Below are 23,035 nucleotides of genomic sequence, written 5' to 3'. Positions count from 1 at the left end.
CTCTCTGGATCCCAGCCCTGGCACGCACTCCCTGGGACAGACTCCAGGGGCAGCCCCGGGCAGCTGTGATGGAGATAAGGGAACTGGCCTTGGGCTGACCCACCTGGATCCCCCTTTGGGACCAGCCAGGGGGCCTTCTAAAACGGGGGGCTGGTAAGAACAGGGGAGCCGAGGCCAAGCGAAGGACCTAATGAGTCCCCTTGTCCATACGCCCTCCTTCCAACACCTCAGCCCACCCCCACCCAGCAAGGGCAGCTGCCCTGGGGTGGCCCAGCTGCTTTCTTGACACCTGGCCTGAACTTACCCTCCCCATGACTCACCTGCAGCCCCAGGCTGGCCCGGGAGCCCCACTGCCCAACCTATGACCTGGTTTGTGAAAGAGCAGGTTCTTGGGGAGCTCCCTTCCATCCTCACCCCACATTCCTGCCCACTGAGAGCCCCCCCTGCCCACTGCCCCCAAGGCAGAAAGGAGCAACCTCCCACCCTGCAGACTGTTGTCACTCGGTGATTCCCCCGCTCCCCCAGCCTGGGCCTCATTTCACCCGGTTCCCTTCAGCCCCCAGGCCTCCTGAGACAACCCCGCGGCAAGCCCACCTGCCTCCCCACTTCCTTCCTGGGCTCCGGCAGCTGGCCTCACTCTGTATCTATTTTCTCTGCCCTTCCTGGAGCTGTCGGTCCAACAGTGGGAGGGGTCGGGCAGTTGGTACTGAATGCCAGCCCCGATGGCCAGTCAGTGCCAGGTCCTGGGCATGGGAGAGCCCATGGTCATGGCCGGAGGTAGCTGATGATCAGAACGTGGTCAAGGTTCCACGGCAGAGTGTTGGGGAGCTTTGGAGCTGGATCTAAGTGGATCAGCAAGGGGACAGTTGATGTTGGTTGGTGTTGAGGGAAATGGGGCTCCCAGCGCTGGGTCCCGCGACGGGGTGCTTGCTAAAATTCGGACACTGTTTCCAAATTGAGGAAGGATTGTGGTGTTGAGGGGATTTCCAGAGCTACTGCCTAGGCAAGATGAAGCCTGCAGGACCCTTTGTCCAGCCCAGGCTCTGGGCTCCATGGTGCCGCCCTGCATCCTCTCCTTGCCCTGCCTGCAGGTCCATCGTGAGCATGAAGGTGAGTAGGCCAGGACTCCATGTCTAGGCTTCATGTCTGTCCTGGAGGCTGGGCCCACTTGGGCCGGAGAGAGGAAGCCCAGAAGAGGCCTGCCTCCAGACCCTGCCAGCCGTCTTCACTCCTCATTATACACTGGAGTGCTCCTCGCCTTGTCTGAACTTGTAAATGCCTGTTTCCCTATAAAAATAATTTAACCCCATTGCAAATATTTGGATAAAGGGGTGGGAGGGGGAACTTCAATCTAATGATTTAGGATTTGGGTTTCTCTCCATCCATTCTGCTTTCCTAGGCTTACATGTTGGGGAGTTTTACAGGCATCCCAGTGTGCTGACGATTATGCTGTACTTTTTCACTTCCACGTTCCTTGATTCAGTAAATGGCAGGTGATGTTACCAGGCTCTGGGAGACAATGAAAAATCAGAGGTGGTCCCTGCCCTCAGGTAGCTTACTGTCCAGGGGGAGAGATTGACAAGTAAATGACAGTTACAGTATTTTGTGGCGAATGTCACTGCACGGTGCTGTGGGGGGCACGTCCGAGAAGCCCCCCTCCCGGGATCTCTCAGGCGAAAGGGAAATCTACAATCCTCCTGTCCAGGGAGGGGATGTCAGAGGTGAATCCTAACGGTTTCTACAGTTCAGCCTCCTGCAGAACCTTCTGGACCTGGTGCTTTTGCAGTGACAGATTTTTTTTTTCTTCTTCTCATCAGTGGTAATTAGTCTTTTCAATTTTCCCACTGGTTCTCTAGTTAATTTTGTCCTTTTCATATTTTACCGGGAAAGTATTCCTTTTTAAGTTTTCAAAGTTCTCCATAGACCTACAAAAACTGTATATATTTTCTGTTTAAGGGATGTAAGGGTCCATATGTATCAAATCAAGTTTATTGATTATATTATTCAGATACATTTCCTTTGTACGCTTCTTTTTTGGTCTTTTGTTCTGATTCTGATAGAGGTTTATTAAATCTCCCACTCAAATTCTCTCTGTAAATTTATTCTTGTACTTTTTTAAAAACACTTATTTATTTTTGGCTGTGTTGGGTCTTCGTTGCTGCGCGCGGGCTTTCTCTAGTTGCGGTGAGCGGGGGCTACTCTTCGCTGCGGTGCGCAGGTTTCTCATTGCGGTGGCTTCTCTTGTTGCGGAGCACGGGCTCTAGGCTCGCGGGCTCAGTAGTTGTGGCTCGCGGGCTCTAGAGCGCAGGCTCAGTAGTTGTGGCGCACGGGCTGAGTTGCTCCGCGGCATGTGGGATCTTCCCGGACCAGGGCTCGAACCCGTGTCCCCTGCATTGGCAGGCGGATTCCTAACCACTTCACCACCAGGGAAGCCCTCTTCTTGTACTTTTAATAGTTTTTGCTTTTTCTGTTTAACTATAATGCTATTGGGAGCATACAGGTTTTGACCGTCCCATCTTCACAAATCGTGCCTTTCTATCATTCTGCCATGTCCCTTTTTATCCTGCTTAGTGCTTAAACCTGAAATTCCACCTTTCTGTTATTAATATGGCCATGCTTCCTTTTTATTTCATTTTATTTTATTTTTTGCACTTGCTGGTCTCTCAGTATCCTTTTATTTTCAACCATTATCATTTTTTTAAGTGTATTTCTTGTACATATCATATCACTGTTTTTTTAAAACCCAAGCTGTCTCTTAATGGGATAATTCAATCTGTTCACATTTCATTTAACAATTGATACACTGTCCTTGATTTTATTACTAATGGTTTATTTTATTTTGTTACTTATTTATTTATTTGGCTGCGCCAGGTCTTAGTTGCGGCACGCGGGGATCTTCGTTGCCGCGTGGTGTCTTTAGTTGTTGCGGCATGCAGGATCTAGTTCCCTGACCGGAGATCAAACCCGGACCCCCTGCATTGGGAGCGTGGAGTCTTAACCACTGGACCATCAGGGAAGTCCCACTAATGGTTTAGTTTACATTTATTGGTTTACCTTGCGGTTTTCTTTTCCCCTTCAGTCAGGTTGCTCTCGATTCCCTTTTTCTCTCCCTGTTAATCTGTTGTCCTGCTGCACTTTGCTCGTCATTAGTGGCTTCTGCTTTTCCCTGGGGTTCCTAATCCAGTGTGTTGTAGAGGATGTGTGTGATGAGGACTCTTTCTCAGCAGCCCATCTGGAGCTCTCAGAGCACTGTCAGTCTGTAGACTTGGGTCTTTTTCCAGCTTAGGGAAATCTTTTTGTTACATGATTATTGTTTCTTTTACTTTTTCTTTCCTTTGCATGTTAGCGCTCCTGGCTGGATCCCACCAGTTTCTTATCTTTTCCTTCTTTACTTCCATCTCTATGTGCTTTTGCTCTGAGGTTTGAGGTATTTTTCTGCTTGGTCTCCCAGGCCACACATTTGAATCTCAAGAGTGACTCTCTTCTCCTTCAATTAGTAGTACAACAATATATTTTAAGTTCTAAAATAGTCCTTTTTTTCCTTCTTTTGTGCCTTACTTGAATCTCCTTAAGAGTTTTTATTTTTTGTTCATGTTGTAATTATATTTTCCAGCCCTCTATCTTTCGAATAGCCTCAAGGTGTTTTTTGTTTTTGTTTTCGTAAACCAGGTAGTATACTTACATGGGTTAAAAAAAATCAAAGCAATATTAAAAAGTATATAGCAGGGCTTCCCTGGTGGTGCAGTGGTTGAGAGTCTGCCTGCCGATGCAGGGGACACGGGTTTGTGCCCCGGTCTGGGAAGATCCCACATGCCGCGGAGCGGTTGGGCCCGTGAGTCATGGCCACTGAGCCTGCGCGTCCGGAGCCTGTGCTCCGCAACAGGAGAGGCCACAGCAGTGAGAGGCCCGCGTACGGCAAAAAAAAAAAAAAAAAGTATATAGCAATAATTCTCACACCATTGCTTCCATGCCCTGTTCTCCATTGGCTCAAAAGTCACCACTCTTATTAATTCTTTTTCTATTCTTCCAGAGTTTCTTTATACAAACACAAACTGGTATCAATATATATTTGACTGTTTTCTGTCTCTCTTACACAAAGATAGTATGCAGGACACAGGGTCCTATATCTTGTTATTTTTTGCCTTTTTGATTTAACAGTGTATCTTGGAGATTGTACACAGAAAGTATCCTTCCTTATAGCTACATGGTTTCCCATTGTAGGGAGGTATCATAATTCATTTAACCAGTCCACTGTTGATGGACACTTGGATTGTGTCCTATCTTTTGCTATTACAAACAACACTATAATAAATCATCTTTTACACCTGTACCGGTAAATCGAGGATAAATCCCAGAAGTACAGTTGCTGGGTTGAACAGTAGGGTAAACAGTAGGTATTCGTTAGATGTTGCCAAATTGCTGTGGGTGGGGCTTATACCAATTTGCTCTCCCACCAATGCAAATGAGCACGACTATTTCTCCACGTCCTTACCGACTGTCATCAAAATTTTGGTTTCTGCCAATCTGACAGGAAAATGTATTATCTTAAGGTAGCTTGAATTTGCATTTCTCTTTCCAGTGAGAATGAGCATCTTTTTACATATTTGAGGACTGTTTGCTTCTCTTTCTCTGTGAATGGCCTGTTCCTATCCTTTGCTCATTTATCTGTTGAATTATTGGTCTTTTTCTTTGTTGATTTCCAGGAGGTCTTTCTGTAGGGACAATCACCCTTTGTCTTATTACATGAGCTGTAATCCCTTGTCAAAGTTTGTCTTTTGACTTTGCTAATGGTAATTTTTGGCCACACAAGTTTTCTTAAAATACATTTATGTAGTCAAATGTATAACTCACTTATTTTATGGCATTAATATTTAGAGTCTTTGTTACTAAGGCTTCCCCCCCCCACCTTTGGCTGCACTACGCGGCATGTGGGATCTTAGTTCCCCAACAGGGATCGAACCCGCGCCCCCTGCATTGGAAGTGCGGAGTCTTAACCACTGGACCTCCAGGGAAATCCCACAAAGGCTTTTTTTTAAAAGAGAATTTTGCTTGTATTTTCCTCTCTGAGTATTGTTGTTATGGCTTCACTTTTTTTTTTTTTTTTTTTGCGGTACGCGGGCCTCTCCCGTTGCGGAGCACAGGCTCCAAACGCGCAGGCTCAGCGGCCATGGCTCACGGGCCCAGCCGCTCCGCGGCATGTGGGATCCTCCCGAACCCGGGCACGAACCCGCGTCCCCTGCATCGGCAGGCAGACTCTCAACCACTGTGCCACCAGGGAAGCCCTATGGCTTCACTTTTAACATCTGAATCTTTGATCCTTCGGGGGTATGTCTGAGTGGACAGAGTGAGATGTCGACTCACCTTTAATTACCTTTTCTTTCCAGATGGTCCTCCAGTTGTCCCATCCCCCTTTACTGACAAGTTCTTCTTCCTGCCATGATTTGTGATGGCGTCTTTAGCGTGTCCTGCGTCCCAGTCGTACTGGGGTCTGATAGCAGTGGCCAGTTTGGTGGCTCTGTTTGTTCCACCTCTCTCCAGCCCCTGGGCCATCAGAGGAGTGGAGTTTATTATGAGTCTTTGCTCATCAGGGCTGGGGGTGAGCTTGGTGGGGGGTCCCTAGAGCAGCGGTGGTCTCTGCCAGTGTGAATTCTCCCTGCCTCCTTGGCAGGCCCAGCCTTAAGGACAGAGGGTGTTTAGCCCACCTGCTTGGCTCCCCATCAGCTCCTGGGGGCAAGGGGTCTGGACAAGGCTCCCCCTGCCTTCACCCTAGGTGAAGTCCCGTGGCAGGGGCAGTCTACACCAGGGTCTCCCGGGTCCCAGCCTCTGTCTCAGGACCTCTCACCTGTGCCAGCCAGGTCCTGCCCACTCACCTGCACCAGCTTCCACTTGGTTTGGGCAGGAGAGGGTAGCAGCTGGGAGAAGAAGAGAAGCAGGGCATGTTTAAGCTGCTATATTTCAGAATCCCTGGCCCCAGAACTGTATCTTAAAGGGAGAGAAATTCCTTTGTCTATGACAGATTGGGAATAGGGGAGAGCTGGAAGGGCCGGTCTGTTTGCAGATAAGAAGTAATGAATACCTTGTGAAGTAGTAACACTGAGGATGAAGAATAGAAAAAAAAAAGTCTGAGGGTTTTTTTTCTTTCTATTATGAAATTTTTCAAACATACAAAAAAAAAAAGAATACTGAAGTGAATATAATTATACTTATTAGCTAGATTCAACAGTTACCGTTTTCCATGTTCTATCTTTTTTGCCAAGAATAAAATTATGAAAGTTACAAATGCCAGAGTTCATTATATTTCACCCTTGAAAACTTCAGCATGCACCTCTTAAAAATGATCAAAAATGATCTTTTTCTCTATCACCATGATACCATTATTATATCTGACAAAATTAACATTAATGCTTTAATATCCTCTAAGATCCAAGCCATAGTCAAATTTCCCCCATTATCCTGAGACAAGTCTCTCACAGCCGGTTCAAACCAGGATCCAATCCTATGCGTTCATTGCATTCGGTTGTCTCTTAAATCTCCCTTGACAACCCCCTTCCTTTCCTTCTGCCCTGACACGGACTTGTAAAAGATACCAGACCAGTTGTCCTGTAGAATGTCTGTTTCAGATCTGAATGTTGGCTTCCCTGTGGTGATGTTCCCATGCTCCTCTAACCCTGGTGTTACCTGGGGACTGGTAATTCTGAAAGGTTTCCGCAGGCTGGATCGCCAGGGCTCCGAGGCAGGTGATACAAGGAATCAAGGGTGATTCTAGGTTTCTGCTTGAGCAGCAGAGGTGATGCTGAGATGGGGAGGAGAATGAAGATGAACTCGGTGTGTGCATCTTTTCAGTGTACCGAGGCCATCCTGGGGCGGGGGGAGGGGGGCAGCTGGATTTCTCAACCTGGAGATATGGTTGCAAGTTGTTAACCTAATAAAGCTGGTTGAGCCTTCCCAGGACAGTAGAGTGAGAAGCAGAGATGAGACACGAAGCACCCGGGAGATGGGCACCAAGAGGCTGGGAACAGAGTCCAGAACCAAGGGCACCCAAGTGAAACCCCAAACCAGAAAAGCAGAAGTGCAACCCTGCTTTCTTCCCCACGTCCCCATGTGGGGGTGGGAACTCAGGTTCCTGCTTGGCTCTTTTGTACCAGCCAACCCTTTGAGCGGGGGAGAGAATGACAGCCCATTCTATGGATAAAGAAACTGAGGTCCAGAGATTCCAGGGGTTGCCCAGAGAGACACTGAGACGGAGTCTACACAAGAAGCCAGGTCTCTGGACTCTGGCTCCATTCTCTTTTCCCTTTAATTGAATGGAGCTTCTGCCCCAAACCCAGGAGAAGAACCTCACCCCAGGTCCTTGTGTTTGGAATCTCACGCTAAGTGCCTCTCAGGGGGTGGGGCCAGGCATGACTCCCCACTGCACGGTGGTAGGGGTGGATACGGAGTGAGGCCTGGACTCTGTGCTGGAGAAGGTGTGCTCAGAGGAGGGACGGACGCCAGAACAGGGGCGGTTCTGTACACGGCTAAGGCCCTGGGGACAAAGATCACGACTCATTTCCCCCTCCACCCCAGCCCGGGTGGCACAGAGCAGGCTCAGAGGCAGCCGAGGAGTTCCTGTCCCCCCTGCCCCGGCCCCCCTTAGCCAGCCCCTGGGCTCAGTCGCTGGTCTGTGGGCATTTCTTTTGCCTCTGGTCCCAGACAGCTGATAGGATTTTCTGGTTGCACCAGCTCCTGGCCCGATACTTCTGTGAGAGTTTTGGAGAGATGGGCGATATGCAGCTGGCTTGTTGCGTCCCCTTCCCCCCATGTGCCTCTCCAGGCGCGAGGGTGTGGTGAGAGAGGAGGACCCTGCTGGGGAGCCGCTGTGGTCAACACCTCCTCTCCCCGGGGGAGGGGAAGCCCGGGCAGGAGGCCTGAGGAGCCAGCCTCGGTGACCAGGACAGGCCAGAGCTGCGTGGGTTTTGCTCGGTCCCTGAAGTGTGGAGCCGGAGTCCAGAGGGAGACCCCAGGCGTGGGAGCCAGGCCTCTTAGAGGGGAGGAGCTGTGGCCGGGGCGCTGCCTTTTCTGTGGTCCCAGCCATCCCCCCACTGTCACTCCTGGTCCCTGCCACAGGGAGACCCTGCTCCCCAATTCCTCCTGTGGGGCCGTGCTGAGGGCCTAGGTTCCCGCGCCTGTCCTCCTGTCTTCCCTCCCCACCCCAGCTCCTCCCTGGTGGCTCAGCTGCTCTGGGATTTGCAGAGCTTCTTCCCTTCTCTGGGGCTTGGCTTCTTCTCTCTTGGTGGCTCTGTGTGTGTGTGTGTGTGTGTGTGTGTGTGTGTGTGTGTATTCCCTGGCCCTCAGGGTAGGGGCAAGGTGACGCGCCATATGTGTGACAAGTGAGGACTCCAGGCCTCTCTGGGGGATTAGTCTTGCCCCTGGGCTGCTGGCTTCTGAGTTGGGGCACAGGGGATGGTAGTGAAGTGATACTAGAGCCCTGAGGGCAGAGTAGGGCATAGGCCTCAGACTTGCTCTGAATGGGGTCTCCCCAGGTGTTCCACACCCCAGATCTACACCATGCCTGGCTCGACTTGGGTGTCCCTGTCCTGAGCCCACAGTGGGTGCAGGGGAGGAGAGCCTGGGGGATGTGGGCCGGGAAGGAAGGAGAGCCAGGGCTGTGGGGTGAGGGATTGCTGAAATGGGAGATGAGGGCCCTGGGATGCAGGTGGGAGGGTGAGGGTCAGAGCGTCCTGGTCAGCCACTGCGGGCGAGCCCGCAGGCTGCCGGGTGGTGGGCACTTGGGGCTGAGGAGGAAGCACCTCTGAGGGGATTAATAAAGACAAGATGGACCCCAAAGGCTCGGAGGAGAGGCCGCAGCTTCTCATCCAGGACCTGCTGTGTCCTCTGTGAGCACCCACCTGGTGAGGGGGTGAAGAGAGGAGAGGCCAGAAGAAAGCTCTTAGGGTAGGGTGGGGTGGGGGGCTAGTCTCTGGGTCCTTGGAGGGCGGGGGAGGGGCCCGGGCGTACCTGCTCGTGTGTGTGGGCACGCAGGTGAGGGTGCACGCATGCGTCCTGGTGACCAAGGCTGGAGGAGGCGGACCCAGGCGGTCAGGCGGGTAGATGGTGGTGTGGCCAGAATCCCGCCTGTCCTCCGCGTGGCTGGAGGGATCCAGACACCAGCTCCCTCCGATACCACGTCTGCCCAGGCCCCTTCCTCTTTGAGACATCCCCCCACACACACAAGCTTCCTCTTCTCCATCACATCCTCCCTGGGCCTTGGAGGAGTTGACGGCCACTCATTGTCCTGTCTACACCAGCCCAGGCCCCAGCACCCAGCTGCCCCCTCTGCCGGCCCCCATATGTGCAGCCCACCCCTCCCCCCTACACGGGCCCAGTGCCGTCCTCTGTGCAGCCTGCTCCGCGTCTGCGTCTGGGCCTGGGTTTCAGAACTCCCTGGTAATCAGAGCACTGAGCGGGGTGGTCAGTGGTTTCCCTGGACATAAAATACCCCTGCCCCGAGGTACCCCTACCTCGGGGCAGGTGGGGACTCCACCCCACCCTGTCTCAGGAGGCTTCCTTCTCAGGCAGCATTTCCGCAGCCCTGACAGGAAATGGGCTGGAGGCTCAGCCTCCCGCCATCGCAAGACAACTTCTTGTTTCCCTGTTGCCCTGTACCAGCCCTGGGCTTGTGCCCCTTAGCTCCACCCCCAAAGCCTTCCCAGGGCTCCATCCCAGCAGCTCAGGGGCACAGGATGGTGGACATCATTGCCAAACTGACCAGGAGGCAGAGTCGGGGCCTGCGGGGACAGGTAGGGGACCCTGGCATTGCGGGGAGAGCCCCGCCTCTGATGGGGATGGCAGAGGGGTCTATGGGGTCAGGGGCTGCCAGTGGGCCTCCATCCTCCGGCCCCACTAGGAGCTGAGGGAGCCTCACCGAGGTGGGACTCCTCCCTTCTTTCCTCTTTCCTTTTCTGAGGCCCCGCCTGTCTGAGAGGGGTGGCATAGGGATGCTGAGAGGTGGTGACCTGCTTCGGGGCTGGGGGGCGGGGAGGGGAGAGGCAAGGCCTGTCACCTGCCTGTGGGCAAGGGGAGGGGACTGGATTTGAGAGGGGCATGGGTGCAGCCGGGCCCCTCTTGGCTCTGTTCTCCGGACTGAGGTGGGAGACCACTTTCTCTTTCCCACTCAGTGTCCCCTGTGTCTCTAACATGACTGGGATCTGGGGCCCAAGAGCCCCTGGTGCCCTAGTCAGACCCCTGTTGACGGGCTGTGTCTGCATCTAGTCTCAGCCTCCAGGAGTTGGGGGAGGGGCGGCAGCCCTGCTCTAACCGGGGAGAGCTCCTCCTTGAAGGCCTGAGGGCCTGGAGGGCCTGGCTTCACCATCTGGCTTCCAGGAGCCAGTCTGAACCTGTCTGAGGCTCTGCCAGGAGAGGGAAGTACCTCTATCTCAGCACTGCGGGGGCTCTACAGAGAGTTCTAGAGTCTGAAAGGGCCTCGGGGCTACTTCAGTCCAGCTCTTTCCACAGCGCTGCAGCGTCCCTAGCAGGGGTTCGACTCTGCTTGCCCACCTCAGACGAAGGCCCCTCACAACCTTCCAAAGCTGCCTGTGTCTCTGGGGCAGCTCCAATCCTTAGACTGTGCTTCCCTCCGAGGGGCATTGCCCTGCCCTCGTTTGGCCTCTGATTTGCAGTCTGGAGCTCCCCAGTGTAATTCTGTGTCTTCTCTTCCTGGTGACAGTCACGTGGGGGGGCCTCAACTTCTACCTCCCAAATCTCCTCTATACCAGCTGGGCGTGTTCCTTGTACAAGGCCCCGATCAGCCGGACCAGCCTGGGGCTCCCCGTGGACTCAGAGCCAGGGCCAGCAGCCTGGCCACGTGGAATTCCCCACTCCCAAGAGCCTGTCTCCTTCCTTGGCACCCTTCCAGCCCCTGTCCCCGGGATGAGCAAGGCCGCTGGGGTCCAGCTGGGGTGGGTAGGAGGTGTGTCCGGTCATCCACTTTCCTCCACCCGCTGCCCATATCCTGTTCTCCCAAGGATTTCCCTGGTTCCTGTGCCTGAACTCTCATTTTCAGGAAGTTCTTGCTCAAAGCTAACCCCAGTCTCTCCTGCAATATCAGGTGTGTTTGGTTTTTGTTTGTTACTGAAGTTTGGCATGGAATTGACTTGCGTACTCATGCAGTAATTGTTTTTGTTTGTTTGTTATAAAGCATTTTTTAAAAAATATTTATCTATTTACTTGGCTGTGCCGGGTCTTACTTGCGGCACGTGACATCTTTGCTGTGGCACGTGGGACCTTTTAGTAGCGGCATTCGGAATCCTTAGTTGCGTCACGCAGGCTCTTAGTTGTGGCATGTGGGATCTAGTTCCCTGACCAGGGATCAAATCTGGGCCCCCTGCATTGGGAGCGCGGAGTCTTAACCACTGGACCACCAGGGAGGTCTCAGTAAGTGTTTCTGATGGATCGGCTGTGTGGCTCAGGGCACTGGACCATCTCCTGGGGGTCAACTATGGTCAGTTACATCATCCTGGGTCTTGATCTCAAGAAACTCTTGCCTTTTGGGGGCAGAGAAGTTAGGCAGATGGGTGGACAATGAACGGACCACCAAGGCAGAATGCCATCAGGCCCCAACAGAGCGACAAGCAGAGTTCCAGCGGGTTAGACTTCTCATCCGAGGGAGAAAGCCTCCCCCAGGTGAGGCTTGTGGGCTGAGCACCAGCAGAGGAGCAGGATTTGGACCAGCAGGGAATGCGGAGGGAGGGTGGTGGGTTTCCAGGCTACAGGAACATCTGGAGCAAAGGCATGGGGGTAAGAAGATGCCTTTTGTGTTTGGGGGAGGGTCAGCAGGCCAGTGTGGTTGGAATACAGGATGCCACAGGAGGGCTGTTGTGGACAGAGAGAGAAGTGGTGCGGAAGGTCCCATTTCGGCCACACAGGAGCTTGTGGAGCGAGGGAGAAGAGTGGACTGGTGTACGCAGGTCTTCCTGCCCCCTCCATGCCTGGGGCCCATCACACTGTCTCAAATGGCAACACCCCCTTCTATTTTCGTTTTCTTGTTAGCAGCAGTCATCACTGAGGTGCGGTGCATTTCCCTATCACCCTGCTTGGTGCCCTCCTCACCCCACCACCATTTACACACATATGCGCTAGAGTGTCAGCTCCGCCAGGGCAGATTTGTGTCCATTTGTCCACGGCTGCATTCCCAGTGCCTAGAACAGTGCCTGGCACAGAGCAGGCAGATCTTTGCTGGCCAAGTGAATGTTTTTGTAGGCGCCTGCCCAAGGCCCAGTGAGAGGCTGCCTTGAGCGGGAGGTGCTTCCCCTCTCGAGCAGTTTATAGCAGCAGTCCCCAAACTTTTTGGCACCAGGCACCAGTTTCATAGAAGACCGGGGCAGGACGGGGGGGGGGGAGGTGGGGGATGGTTCAGGCTGTAATGCCAGCTATGGGGAGTGGTGGGGCGCAGCAGATGAAGCTTCGCTTGCTCGCCCGCCGCTCACCTTGGGCTGTGCGGCCCAGTTCCTAACAGGCTGGGGACCACTACCGGTCCGTGGCCAGGGGATTGGGGACCCCTGGTTTATAGCTTAGTGAAGGTGTTACAGCAACAGAGGAACCTCTATGATTTTTTTAAAATTAATTTATTTATTTTTGGCTGCGTTGGGTCTTCGTTGCTGCGCGCGGGCTTTCTCTAGCTGCGGCGAGCGGGGGCCACTCTTCGTTGTGGTGCGCGGGCTTCTCATTGCGGTGGCTTCTCTTGCTGCAGAGCACGGGCTCTAGGCACACAAGCTTCAGCAGTTGCGGCATGCAGGCCCCAGAGCACGCGGGCTTCAGTAGTTGTGTCACGTGGGCTCAGTAGTTGGGGCTCGCAGGCTCTAGAGCACAGGCTCAGTAGTTGTGGCGCATGGGCTTAGTTGCTCCACGGCATGTGGGATCTTCCCGGACCAGGGCTCGAACCCGTGTCCCCGGCATTGGCAGGCGGATTCTTAACCACTGCGCCACCAGGGAAGTCCCTCTATGATTTTTTAAAAAAGATTTATTGCACAAAATTTTGATGCTGCAGAAAAGAAAAATACTAAACAAGACCAAATCCAAGTCCTATAATTACCCTACCCAGAGATGACCTCCGTTAGCATTTTGGAGAGTTTCTAAAAACACAAAATTGGAATTGTACTGAGTTTACATTTTTGAAATCTGCTTTTCCCTTGTACCATTATGCATTCTTAGAAAACAGTATTAATCTCCTCGTGCTCTTCTGCTGCCTGGGGTTTGATAGTGTCATTAGTTATCTTTCTGGTGGGTGCTAGGCTGGGGGTGGTGGGCACACAGGAGAAATCTCGGGAGAGATCTGGAACCTGACACCTGAGCTGAGTCCTAAAGAAGGAATAGGAGTCAGCCAGGAGGGGCAGGTTGTGAGGGAGCAGAGGCCTGTAGCAGACACAGCAGAGAGGCTGGGGGCCTCCAGCAAGCTGGTGCTACTGGAGCTTGAAGTTCAAGGCAAGGGCCAGGAGTGGCAGGAAATAGGGGGGAAGACAGGCAGGTGACGGAAGGCCTCTGGGGCCCTGGTAAGGGCTTAGAGTTTGCCCAGCAGGGAGCCGTGAGGGTGTTAAGCATGACCAGGCTTATATTCTGTGTGACTGGACCCTCCAGCCCACCTCACTTTACTTTGGAGGGGGACATGGGGCTCACCTTTTCTTTGCCCTCCTTCCTCCTTCCCATCTGGTTCTTTCTCTTTCTCTTGTCTGCGATTGATTCTGAGGCCTGCAAACCCTGTATTGGGGAAGTAACGGCTCCAAATCTGGAACCGGAGGCAGTACTGGTTCCAGTTCAGAGCTTTCTTGGCAGAGGAGGAAGGAGGGCTGGGGGTTCTTTGTGGGGGCTGTAGAATGGAGCAGGGCCCCGCCCCCCAGTGTCCTGGGGCCTGAGGCGAGAAGGAACTGGGCCCAGGCCATTTCTCTGTTCCTGCGCAACCTTTGATTCACACCTGTGAGTGTGCAGCTGGAGAACTTCGTTATCGATATTTTACTACTGTTGATAAATAATTAATCTAATTGTCCCATGCATCTGGGGCACTTCATACTTTACAAGGCACTTTCAAGAACATTTCCTCATTCTCTCTTCACTACAATTTCCGGGGTGGGGAGGGCAGACATTTTGCAGCTGGGGGAACCAAGGCAGAGAGGTGCTGTGACTTGCTGAAAGTCGCCCAAGTGGCGAGTGCCCGAGTGGGGACGATGTGACCGCGGGGCTGCCCTGAAGGTCACGTCTCCTTCCTCCCGCCGCAGGTGGATGACCTCCCAGAGCCCGTGTACGCGAACGTAGAGAGGCAGCCTCGGGCCACGTCGCCTGGCGCCACCGCAGCCCACTGCACCGGCTCGGTGTGGGAGACGCACACGGACGCGGGCACCGGGCGCCCCTACTACTACAACCCGGACACGGGCGTGACCACCTGGGAGTCGCCCTTCGAGGCTGCCGAGGGCGCCGCCAGCCCGGCCACGTCTCCGGCTTCGGTGGGCAGCCACGAGAGCCTCGAGACCGAGTGGGGCCAGTACTGGGATGAGGAGAGCCGCAGGGTGTTCTTCTACAACCCGCTGACGGGCGAGACGGCCTGGGAGGACGAGTCCGAGGACCAGCCAGAGGACGAGCAGGAGATGCAGCCTGGCCTGAGCCCCGGCAGCCCCAGGGACCAGAGGGTGAGGGGCGGGGCCTCGTCTGAAAGGGCGGGGCCTGGCCAGGGTGGGCGGGGCTGGCTCTGAGGGCCTCAGAGAGAGAGGAGTCGCGGTCATGGGTGGGCGGGGCTATCTCTGAGAGACTTTGACCCCGCCTCTGTCTCCCACAGCTCGGGGGAACTAGGGTGAGGGGGCGTGGCCTGGACCGAAAGGGCCGGGCCCCTGGGGTCACTGCTGGCTCTGAGAGCCTCTGACTCTTCTGCTCCCTGCAGCCCCCCACCCCTGAGACGGACTACCCCGAGTTGCTGACCAGTTACCCAGAGGAAGACTATTCCCCCGTGGGCTCCTTCGGTGAGCCCGGCCCCGCCTCTCCCTTGGTCACACCTCCAGGCTGGTCTTGCCACGTGAGCCAGGATGGGCAGATGCTGTACACTAACAACTACACCCAAGAACAGGTAGGGGCAGCGGGCAGATGGTCCCAGACAGCCGCGGGGTCGCTCCCCTTAACACTCTAAACTGAAGTTCCCGCGCGGGCTCCAAGTCAGCCCAAGACCGAATCACCCACACCTGCCCGTGTAAACTCTTCGGGGCTATGTTGGCCTCTGGTTGGAGGGAACCTTTTGCTCCCCCATCATGAGGAGAGCTAGGTCCCTGACCATCCCTCTCCCCACAGTGGATGAGGTTGGAGGACCAACACGGGAAGCCTTACTTCTACAATCCAGATGACACCTCCGTTCAGTGGGAGCTGCCCCAGGTAACCAAGTGGGGAAGGGAGAGTGCCGGGGAGAGGAGGGGGGCGGTTATATACGACAGTGTCTTTCTCCCCAGGTCCCTGTCCCTGCCCCTCGAAGCATCCGCAAATCCAGCCAGGACAGTGAGACCCCGGCCCAGGCCAGCCCACCTGAGGAGAAGGTGAGGGAGGGGGCATGTAGGACCAGGCAGGACCCCCGCAGAAAAACTGGGGTGTTTCTGGAGGTTCTGGAGGCTGGGATTGGGTCTGGAGGCACGTCTCCACCATAGCCCCGAGCACTAGCCTGGGCTGAATGAACCTGGGTTCTGGGTCATCCCAGGCTCAGAGCTGGGCGAGGCTCGGAGCTGGAAGGAAGTCTCTCCTGCTGCTGCTCCTGCTGTGGGAGCAGGCACCCCACCAAACAGCGGCCAGGTGCCGGCAAAGAGGGTTCAGTGGAGACTCAGGCCCAGCCTGTGGGGAGTGGCTGGCTGAGAGGGAGGCAAGCCTCTCGCCCCCCGCCCCACCCCCGTGGCTCCCCCCTTAACTGCCTCCTCCTTCCCCTTCTTTCTCTAAGATCAAGACCCTGGACAAGGCAGGCGTGCTCCATCGAACCAAGACGGTGGACAAAGGAAAGCGGCTCCGGTGAGAACCCGTCTGCCCCCAGACTCCACGGTGGGCCTTAACGATGCCGTTCACTGAGCACTTCCCATATGCCAGGCTCTTGTTAACCCTCAGAGCGACTTTATGAGGTCCTGTGAGGACCCTGAGACACTGAGGAAGTGACTTGCCCCAGGTCCCTTGGCTACCAGGTGTTAGCGCTGGGAGTCCACCCCTTACGGTTGGGTGCCCCAAGCTGTGTTCTTAAACTCTGCGCCCTGCTCCTGGGGGTGGGAGGGGGGCCTCAGACCAGGACTGAACCCAAGCCCTGCCACCACCGCCCCGCCTAGGAAGAAGAACTGGAGTGCCTCGTGGACAGTGCTGGAGGGCGGCATCCTGACATTCTTCAAGGACTCGAAGACCTCGACTGCAGGTGGCCTGGTAAGGCCCAGGCGCCCAGCAGGGACCACCCCGTCTGCTCCTGACTCCTGTGGGTCTTCATCTCATCAGCCTTGCCAAAGGCTAGGTCTGAGACCGTGGAATATGAGTGTCAAGGGAGCTGGGCCTTGGCAGGGGGTGATGAGAGCAGATCACCCCAGGACAAGCACTTCCAGCCACCTTGGGCCTGGGGACCAGTCCTTGAGGATGGACAGCTCCAGCCTGGTGGGCAGGGAGACTGGGGACTGGACACACCCGCTCGCAGAGATGGGGCTGCACTCCTTTCTCCTTTCCTCTCCTAGGTGGGCAGGTAGCAAACAACCAGCCAGCCTGCAGGCTCCATGGTTAAGAAGTACCAGGATCTCTGGGGTCCAGGAACCCTTGGGCCCCCTGCCCCCAGAGCTGTGACCCCATTTTGTCCCTGAAGCCAAGGGAGCCTGGTATATTGGAGGCAGGACGCTGTGACGGGCCCAAGCTGAGCTGAGGGTGCGCTGTAACCGTGCTCTCTCCAACCCTTCTTCCCTCTCCCGCAGAGGCAGCCTTCCAAGCTCTCCACCCCCGAGTACACGGTGGAGCTGAAGGGGGCCTCTCTCGCCTGGGCCCCCAAAGACAAATCCAGCAAGAAGAATGTGCTGGAGGTGAGTGGTGGGGTGGGGGAGAAGGAGAAGGGGCTTACTGATGGCTTGGGACCCTCACTAAGCAAGCCCCAAGCAGGTGGACCTGGGGAGTTAGGGCTGGAATTCTCGGGGCTCAAAACCAAAACTGCCTCCACCTTGGGGATCCATCCACAGTGTTTCCGGCATCACAGATTCTGCAGCTCCCTCTCCAGGAGTGGAGTTCACTGGAGTCCTTGGTCCTAAGTAGGGGGTCCTTGGGGAATGAAACTGTCACGCCTAGAAGCACAGTCCTCATCCTAGCTGCTTTGGCCTGAGACAGACAGGAGGCTCTGGGTCCCCAGCTACTTACTCTGGTAGGCTGGGACACCTGCCCTAGCTGGTCAGAGCCCAGCTTCCAACTGGAAGTGAATAAATCAGGGTAGTGGACACGTTTCTCAGGCTCTGCAGCAGGAAGAGAGAGGCCAGGTGGGGCCCAGGCAAGACCCCCCCAGGCCACTGTCCATGTGTTGTCTTCACTGTCTTCACTGTTGTGTTTCCCTTCACTGTCCATGTGTTGTCTTGTTTTTAAACTACTCTTACCCTCACCTCAGTCCCCAAATGTTTTGAGGCAGCTCACAGTAACAAGGCATATGGTGAGCTGGAAAAAGCCACTGAAAGCCAGGACGCACGAAACAAGTTAGAGGAAGAGGGCAGTGCGGAGAGGGATTGGAATGATGTACAGGTGCTAAAGTTGTCGTTGCTGAAAAGAATCACCTCCAGGCTTCCTGGTGGCCAGAGTGAAAAGAGAACGGCAATCAGTTACACGGCTCTTATTATTGGGGCGGGGGGAAACCTTCCTAGATTTTGAGGGAAATCAGTTTCTAGTGTGCAGCTCCGTTCTAGTTTAGTAAAGGGACGCTTGGGCTGCTTCAGCTAACATCTGATGAAAGCCCCAAAAGCATGAGCTTCCATCTCAGCGCAGAAAAAGCAATTCTGCAAGGAGCTTGAGTGTGTCGTTTAATGATGATTCACCCAGCTTCATTCAGTTCTAAAACCAGAGTATCCACAGAGCAGAGCTGGAAACCTGTTTTGTCTCATGAGCCACTCTGATCAGTAGGTCTGGAGCCTTCTCCAGGCTTAGCGCTGTAAGCGACTAGCAATGTCTGCCGTGGACGTCAGATTGAGGAGGGACATCATATTTGCTAGGTATGCTCCTTCCTGATCTGGAGGGACATCCTTCAAACAGGGCTCTCTGAATGTCACCTCTCTGACCGAGCTTTGGATGAAAGTTTCAGAGGAGACGCTTCTGAGTTGTCTTTTCTGGCAAGGACTGGAAGGCAGATGGTGCTTTTGAGAGCTCCTCCAGCCGACGGGAAGGCTGACAGTCTTGAATGGAAATCCTGGAGGCCCCTGCTTCCCACTGGCTGGCAGCCATCCTTCCTCCACTCAGGGGTGACCTGTAGGTGACTTTGGATATTTCTCAAGAGACCGCCCCAAATTCTATATCATTGAGGATGGCTGGTCTTTCTGGTCACCCCAGAGTCACAGAAAACTTCAGTAACAGTCCCCTGAGAATGGCTGGTTTGAGCTCGGCTTACCTGTGCAGTAAACAGAATGAATGTCTTGAGCAGTATATTGATAATGTAACTAGACAGATGTGCCTCCGTATGAAACTCAAATATGAACTGAATATGTTTTGAGACAGCTGCCAACAGTAATGGCTGTTGTTTCAGAGGCATTGTTAGGCCATTCTCTGGGATAACAGACAGGGCTCCTGTCAGTTCAGGTTAGCACGAGGTTGTGCTATCTGTGGGCACACACGAGGTGTGCCCACTGAAGGTTCTCTAGTCTTTGCAGGGAGGGGGATGGGGTAGAACTTGCAGGTTTGTTTGGTTTTGTCTTGGAAAGCATTTTAAGTAGCATTCAAGTCTGAGTTAGATAGGTAGACAGCCAAAACACAGCCCTCTCTGATTCTGGAAGTTTGTACCCTGTTGTCTGAGACAGTTTTTGCTGACTCTGACTCTCATTTGACCCAGAGCTGTGGCAACCAACCATTCCCATCGACCTTGAACGTTTGGGTCTCAGAGCCAGAGGTTGAGGAGAGATCCATCCAAGTTGCCTCACCTTGTTCTTTGTAGACTTTGTTAGGGAAACAGCAGTCAGCTGAAAAATAGCCCAGGCTGTTAATATCTGCTTGCTCCTCAATAGTATAAAATAGTGGCTTTGGGCTCTCCCACCGGGAGTTTCTTTCATTGACGTTTTTGCTGGCCTGTGCTCTGGGTAGGCCTGCCGTGTTCTGTGGCTCATGGAGAGACAGGATGGGGCAGGGAGAAGCACACCAGACCGTTGACAGATGTGCAGATCTTCTGCACTCAGATCCTTGCTGTGTGTCCACGAGGAAGTTGCTTACACTCACTGTGCCTCAGTTTGCCCATCTGTAACACGGAGGCGCTGTTACCTACCGCTTTAATGAGGTGAAATACCTTGGCTTCGGGTGAGGCCCTTGCTCTGTTAGGCTCTGAGTTCCTGGGGACAGGAACAGGTCACCTCTACCTCTGTATCCCCCCTGGGACAGACCCAGCGAACCAGAGATGACTGAGTGATTTGTGTCCCACCAGCTGCGGAGCCGAGATGGCTCAGAGTACCTGATCCAGCATGACTCGGAAGCCATCATCAGCACCTGGCACAAGGCCATCGCCCAGGGCATCCAGGAGCTGGTAGGCAGAGCTGGGGGCCGCCAAGGCTGGTGGGGAGGGGGTGGGCAGCCATTATGCAGGGCAGCTGTGCCCACTGCGGGTGGGGCCCTCCACTTGGGCACTGGGAGCTCCATGGCACCGGTGGGTAAGTAGCCCTCTCTGCAGATGCAGATGGGCTGCTGAAGAAATTAGCCTTTCTTAAGGAAGTGAATCCAGCCTCTGGGGTTGGCCGCACAGGAGGACTCTCCGGGTGGGCATATCCTAGAGGAGTGTCCCATTCCACACTGAGGCCAGAGAAAAGTAAATACTCTGCTAAACAGCCTCAGGCTGGAAAGACAGGCTGAAACCAGAAGACAGAACTTAAAAGGATTGAACTGATGAGTCTAGCATTGTTGTGGAAGTTCAATATATCAATTGCATACGTAGAGGTGGGGTAGGCCCGCTCTGACAGCTCTTCACCTGGAAACAACCTGAGGCTTTTTGATCCTTAAGTCCCTATTAAGGGACCAGGCAACACTGGGCGCCCTGCTTGTCTGTATTAATAGAGGTAGGGATCCAGATCCAGGGAGGTGATGCCGGTGAGGTTGTTGGCAGCGCTCCGGCCCCAGCTCAAACTGCCAGCTCGAACTGGGAGCCTCGTACTGAGGAACACTGACCTACTGGAGTGTGTACAGAGGAGCTAAGGAAAATTATGGGGAAAGTGGACCAGGAACTGGGAGGTCGGTAGGGGTAGTCAGGATAAGAAAAGGTGGGGGAGAACAGGATGACTGTCTCCAACACCTGGAGGGCTCCATGCAGTCAAGGGAGGGGAGCGTTTGGGGTTCTCTGGTGGAGGCGAAGGGGGTTGGCCTGGATAAGGAAACAGCAAACTCCCTGCCTGGGGGTCTCCAGTCCAGGCCTGCTGGGAGGGCACTTCGGGTCCCTCACCCCATCCCAGAAGGACATGCAGCTGGCCCAAGGCTCTGCCTCTCTGAGGCTGTGTGATTCTAGTCCGCAGACCTACCCCCCGAGGAGGAAAGTGAGAGCAGCACCGTGGACTTTGGGTCGAGTGAGCGCCTAGGAAGCTGGCGGGACGATGAGGCACGGTCTGGTGCAGGTGTGCTTGGGGGTGAGACTGGTGGAGGGGGTGGTGGGCATCCTTTGGGTGGGGTGGTGACGACCGGGCTAGAGCTGCCGGGCCAACCCCGGCACCACTGACTGACCCAGCCCTGGCATTCCCATTCCCGTTGGGCAGCCGTGCCCACCCCGGGGCACGGAGGTCTGGAGAGCGACCTGAGCAAGGTCCGGAACAAGCTCCGCAAGTTCCTGCTGAAGCGGCCCACGCTGCAGTCGCTGCGGGAGAAGGGCTACATCAGAGGTACAGGAGGGACCCGGAGAGCTGGGCGCCGGTGGCGCAGGGGCGAGGCGACGCTGACGAGCCTTTCCCCCAGACCAGGTGTTCGGCTGCGCGCTGGCCGTGCTGTGTGAGCGCGAGAAGAGCCAGGTGCCGCGCTTCGTGCAGCAGTGCATCCGCGCCGTCGAGGCCCGGGGTACGTACGTGCGCCGGCCGGCTGGGCCTGGCATTCCGGGAGCCTGAAGGCCTCCTTCCAGGACCCCAGACGGAACCCCCGGGGAGCACAGGGTCGAGGTGGAAAAAACGGGAGTTCCTGAGCAGGAATCATAGCAGGGGCTTTAGCGCCATCCCACCGAACCCGCGGTCAGCGCCTCCCTCCGCTACAGGGCTGGACATCGACGGTCTATACCGCATCAGTGGAAACCTGGCCACCATCCAGAAGCTGCGCTATAAGGTGGACCACGGTGAGGCCCGTCCCCTGTCCCTGCCCCAGGCCCGAGGGCGCAAAGGGATGCTGACCTCCTCTTCCTCCCCTCCCCCCTTTCCGCAGATGAACGTCTGGACCTGGACGACGGACGCTGGGAGGACGTCCACGTAATCACCGGCGCCCTGAAGCTCTTCTTTCGAGAGCTGCCCGAGCCCCTCTTCCCCTTCTCGCACTTCCCCCAGTTCATCGCAGCCATCAGTGAGCGCCTGAGGGAGGTGGGGCGGATGGGGTAGGGGTGGGGCTGGGCTGCCTCAGGCACCCGTCTGGCTGGGACCGCCCCCGCAAAATACTGGAAGTCAGCCCCCTCTGTTTCCCTCCCTCTCTTCTCTCTGCCTCTGACCCTTCCCCTGCCCAGAGCTGCAGGACCAGGCCCAGCGCAGCCGCTGTATTCAGAGCCTGGTGCGCTCGCTGCCCGCCCCCAACCACGACACAATGCGGCTGCTCTTCCAGCACCTGTGCAGGTGAGCCGGGGAGCCGCAGGGGAATGGGGAGGCGGGCCTGATAGGACCCTCCCCCGCACGCCTCCCCCCAGCTCTGGGCCCTGATTCCACCCCACCCCCACCGCAGGGTGATCGAGCACGGAGAACAGAACCGCATGTCCGTGCAGAGCGTGGCCATAGTGTTCGGGCCCACGCTGCTGCGGCCCGAGACAGAGGAAACCAGCATGCCCATGACCATGGTGTTTCAGAACCAGGTGGTGGAGCTCATCCTGCAGCAGTGCGCAGACGTCTTCCCGCCGCACTGACCGCGGGCCCGCACCCCTACCCCCGCTGCTGGCGCTGTGGACCTGGGAGTGGGGGCGGCGACAGTGGTCCTGCATAGAAGCGGGGCGGCTGGAAGCCACGCGTCTGGACTCTATCTCTGAGACCCTCCGCCTCCCGCCAGTCCGCAGGCCCGTGCGAGTTCTGCACCTCTCGGTTCTGAGGGTATGGTGATCTCTGGTGGGCAGGTCGCAAAATGTGATTTTATTTTATTTTTTTCTCTGATTTGGCCTGTTTGGGGGTTAATTGGGCTCTATTCTTTATCACAGCGCCACCTACTGTGCGTGTGCGAGAACGAGGGGTGGGGGGAGAGTTTTCTGGGACGGCCGCTGTTGCGAGGAGGAATTTGGCCGAAGGGCTTCCTGGCTTCGTCAGGCCTGCACCTGGTGGAGGCCTTCAGGGAGGCCCTGTGGGTCCCCGGCCCGTGCGTGGCACTGTGCCCATCATGAAGCAGCAATCGACAACCTCCCTGCTGCGGAAACAGGACTGAGCGGGCCTCCGGCGGGCAGCTGAAGCTACCTTTCCCCAGGCCTCTGGGCTGAAGCTCCTGCCAGGCCCAATCACTGGCTGGCTGTAGATCCTCTTCATTGACTTTCCTGTTGGGGTTCTGGGCCTCTGCCCTCCCTGATCCACTTGTGCTCTGTGCAAGGGTTCTTCCTGGTCACTAAATGTGTGCCCTGCACCTGCCACTTGACATGCACCATTTCTACTAGTAATGCCGTCTTGCAGATGACGAGACTGAGGCGTACAAAGGCAACGTGCCTGGT

General features: G+C 55.4%; 1 protein-coding gene across 8 annotated transcripts in view; it reads left to right on the top strand.

Annotated features, from left to right (window-relative positions):
- ARHGAP27 (Rho GTPase activating protein 27) overlaps nucleotides 1-22,436 on the top strand; it is a 30,637-nt gene extending 8,201 nt beyond the window's left edge. For 4 of the 8 annotated variants that reach the window (XM_060133420.1, XM_060133418.1, XM_060133417.1 and 1 more), the window contains exons 4-18: nucleotides 14,247-14,654; nucleotides 14,903-15,085; nucleotides 15,304-15,384; nucleotides 15,459-15,542; nucleotides 15,935-16,002; nucleotides 16,308-16,398; nucleotides 16,929-17,033; nucleotides 19,610-19,708; nucleotides 20,678-20,795; nucleotides 20,922-21,044; nucleotides 21,118-21,216; nucleotides 21,407-21,484; nucleotides 21,571-21,705; nucleotides 21,863-21,968; nucleotides 22,075-22,436. In XM_060133420.1, coding sequence (XP_059989403.1) covers nucleotides 14,247-14,654; nucleotides 14,903-15,085; nucleotides 15,304-15,384; nucleotides 15,459-15,542; nucleotides 15,935-16,002; nucleotides 16,308-16,398; nucleotides 16,929-17,033; nucleotides 19,610-19,708; nucleotides 20,678-20,795; nucleotides 20,922-21,044; nucleotides 21,118-21,216; nucleotides 21,407-21,484; nucleotides 21,571-21,705; nucleotides 21,863-21,968; nucleotides 22,075-22,252 — 1,956 coding nt within the window. In that variant the 3' untranslated portion in view covers nucleotides 22,253-22,436. Of the gene's footprint in view, nucleotides 1-14,246; nucleotides 14,655-14,902; nucleotides 15,086-15,303; nucleotides 15,385-15,458; nucleotides 15,543-15,934; nucleotides 16,003-16,307; nucleotides 16,399-16,928; nucleotides 17,034-19,609; nucleotides 19,709-20,677; nucleotides 20,796-20,893; nucleotides 21,217-21,406; nucleotides 21,485-21,570; nucleotides 21,706-21,862; nucleotides 21,969-22,074 lie in introns of those variants that run through there. The other 4 variants (XM_060133422.1, XM_060133421.1, XR_009537459.1 and 1 more) reach the window with 4 other exon arrangements.
- The last annotated feature ends 599 nt before the right edge of the window (nucleotides 22,437-23,035 follow it).

The sequence above is a fragment of the Lagenorhynchus albirostris genome, chromosome 20, assembly GCF_949774975.1.
Source record: "Lagenorhynchus albirostris chromosome 20, mLagAlb1.1, whole genome shotgun sequence".
NCBI classification, from domain to species: Eukaryota; Metazoa; Chordata; class Mammalia; order Artiodactyla; family Delphinidae; genus Lagenorhynchus; species Lagenorhynchus albirostris.
The sequence above is the reverse complement of the archived record's forward strand: the minus strand, read 5'-3'. Positions and strand labels throughout refer to the sequence as shown.